This window comes from Lotus japonicus, chromosome 4, assembly GCF_012489685.1.
Source record: "Lotus japonicus ecotype B-129 chromosome 4, LjGifu_v1.2".
Taxonomy (NCBI): domain Eukaryota; kingdom Viridiplantae; phylum Streptophyta; class Magnoliopsida; order Fabales; family Fabaceae; genus Lotus; species Lotus japonicus.
The window spans coordinates 53,942,642-53,945,589 of NC_080044.1; the positions used below are offsets into that span (position 1 = coordinate 53,942,642).

General features: G+C 35.6%; 1 protein-coding gene across 1 annotated transcript; it reads right to left on the minus strand.

Annotated features, from left to right (window-relative positions):
- Window positions 1–570: 570 nt before the first annotated feature.
- Window positions 571–2,459, minus strand: LOC130715473 (transcription factor MYB4-like). Its single transcript, XM_057565578.1, has 3 exons — window positions 1,981–2,459; window positions 1,747–1,876; window positions 571–1,645 (listed from the first exon to the last, which is right to left on the minus strand). The coding sequence occupies exons 1-3, from the start codon at window positions 2,111–2,113 to the stop codon at window positions 817–819; spliced, it is 1,092 nt and encodes a 363-aa protein (XP_057421561.1). The 5' UTR covers window positions 2,114–2,459; the 3' UTR covers window positions 571–816.
- Between the last annotated feature and the right edge of the window lie 489 nt (window positions 2,460–2,948).

A 2,948-nucleotide genomic window follows, 5' to 3' on the forward strand; every position in this document is an offset into this window, starting at 1 on the left:
GTCTGTTCTGAACCGTATATGTTACACAGAAATAAAAAAAAGACCTTATCATTTGACATTAATCATCAATATACATAATCTCTCTCCAATAATACAGATTTGTGGCAGCCAATTTCAGCCTTTTGGAGGGATTCACACCAATACATGATTCTGCAGCATCATCTGGATCAATGCCAGCAAAAATAGCATCCCCTCATTATACGATAACGACAGAATAAGATAATATTCTTATTCAAACTCTGCCAGCACTGGTATATCTCTATCAAAGCCCACCATATATATATACATCATGTATATTCAGAAACACACGAGCGTGTGTCCCAGTCTATAATATAATACAATTACAATATAATATAGTATAAGAAGGTTCAAAGAAAATGAAATGGAATTTGTAAGCTTTTGCTGCAGTACTGTATGGGGTTTTTGTCTTTTTGGTCATATTAGAGTCTTTGACCAGCTGCATTAGAAGACAGCCAAAAGAAAAGGGAAAAGGGATAATATACATTGAGACATGATCACTGCATGTAATAATAATTCACTAGTTACAGTGACAGAACAGAACAAAACTAGTTTCAATCATCAACCTTCAAGAATATATTGTTATTCAAACTTTTGCTGATAAAAACAGATTTATCATCAATAGGAAAAGTAAATGCTGGGGAGGGGGGTATAATGGTATCAATATCATCTCAAATCATAATCTAGAAATCTCCTGTACTATCAACATCTTTCTATCTTTCCTACCTTGTTTTTTTTTAACGACAGAAAGAGTTCAAAAAAATCAAAAGAAAAAAAGAAAGAAAGATTTTTTACAGTTCATATATGCTGAAACACATCAAAATTTGCTTCTGTTAGATCCTCTGACAGTGATGTTAATGGACAGCTAGTGAAGTCTATTGAGTTTTGATTCTGCAGCTGCCCTTCTTCCCATGAACTTGTCCTGAAATCCTCAGATTTTATGCCATTGACTTGGAACTGAAACAAAGGGTCCAATTTGTTGTCTCCATTGTCCCAAGAGAATCCTGCATTTTCCATTAAGCTCCTCATTTGAGAGTGAGACCCTCCTGGATAAATAGTGCTCATGTTTGAGCTAATGCTGGAACTTTCTTTCACCTGATCATTCATGAACAAGGAACTGATTTTGGAAGCTGAATTGTTGTTAGAAAACTCGGTCACCACGGACGACATGTTCCCGTGATCTGACTGGGTTAGGCTTGGCATTGAAGAGAATCCATGGCTTGAACTGGGACCAAAACTCTGATAATGAGTGAAGGGTAAGTTATTATAACCACTCTGCACAGAACCACCAATTTGGAAATCATAGTAGGACAAAGAGTCCAATGCTGACTTGCTCATGAAAAGTTCCCTTGAAGCTTCTGTTAGAACACCATCATAGTGATTTGAATCGCTTATTACAAGTGATGAGCCAAAGGTTGAGGTAGCTAAAGTCCCTTGAGACATTGGTATCTGCATAGGTGTTGTGTCTGGACTTTTGCTCTCTTCTTTAACATGAGCATCAGTGAGAGGCTTGTGTGTAGTTGGATCAATCCCTTGCTTCATTAGCTTCTTCTTCAAACATGAATTCCAGAAATTCTTAATCTCATTATCTGTTCTCCCTGGTAACTGTGCTGCTATCTGAGCCCACCTGATATTGAAAACAAAAAATCATCACTTTCACAACTCAAAGAATAGAAACTTTGTTTATTTTCATGATGATCATCATACAAAATATGTTAATGTTGTTACCTGTTTCCAAGGACTTCATGAAGATTGATTATAAGATCCTCCTCTTGCTGTGAGAACATGCCTCTCTTCAAATCAGGCCTCAAGTAGTTTATCCATCTCAACCTGCAACTCTTTCCACATCTTTGCAGTCCTGCAATTCATCAAACATGTTATAGACACTACCCTTTGAAGAATAGAAGAAAGCTTTGTTTGTTTTCATCAAATTAAATTAACATCATGTTACTAGTTATGTACCAGCTTGTTTGGGAACAGAACTCCAGCAACCAACACCAAATCTGGTTATGTGATTGAAGAGCTTCTCATCTTCTTCAGGGGACCATAAACCTTTCCTCAACTTTTGCTTCACACAACAGGAATGGCGACCCATTTGTTAGTTTGTGCTGGGAGAGCGAGGACAGTGGGAATTGGGAATGCCAATGTTACTTGGGTTTGGAGGAACAGCACTATTGTGAGCAAGTTCTGAAGAGGTCACTGTCTCTATATAGCGTGAAAATGTTACCTCAGTGTGTGTGCTAATTATGTCATTTTAACGTTTGATGAGGTAGAAAAATATATGATGTTTCTTATGTTGTGGGGTGGAGGAGAGGGAGTAACTCAAAAACTAATTGTGTTCATTTAAAGAAGAGGGTTGGATCATAAATCATACTTAGGATTGAAGTTAAGATATAGAGAGAGAAAAATAAAGATAAAGAATACAGAGGAAGGTGCAGCAATCAAGTGGGTTTTACGCCAAATCCGGTGCTGCTTTTGCATTGGAATGGATTGGTTTTTAAGACATTCCCATTTCTAGAATTCATTTCAATTAAAATCTATTCACACCGCCACGAACCGCGTAGATCAACTGTTACATGATTATTTCAGTTTAAGCACAAATCTCAAGCAAATGTGTTAGATATTTAGTAGAGTGAATTTTGGCGTCTATAAAATCATACTAGCTCGAAATAAAATGAAAGAGAAAATTAATGTGAATTTATTATGAATCTAAAACCAATTCCTTTTAGCAGTATAATATTTTAGTTCCTGTTTGGGAATTGAGATGCTCTGTTCTTATTTTCTATTTCAATCAATAAAAGTTAATTAAAAATACATGAATATGAAATTTATAATCTTAGATTCATGATTTCTAATCTTTTTGATGTAAAAAAAATATTCATAATTTTTAATTGATATGATACAGCCTAATGGTGAGACAGAAAATGAGA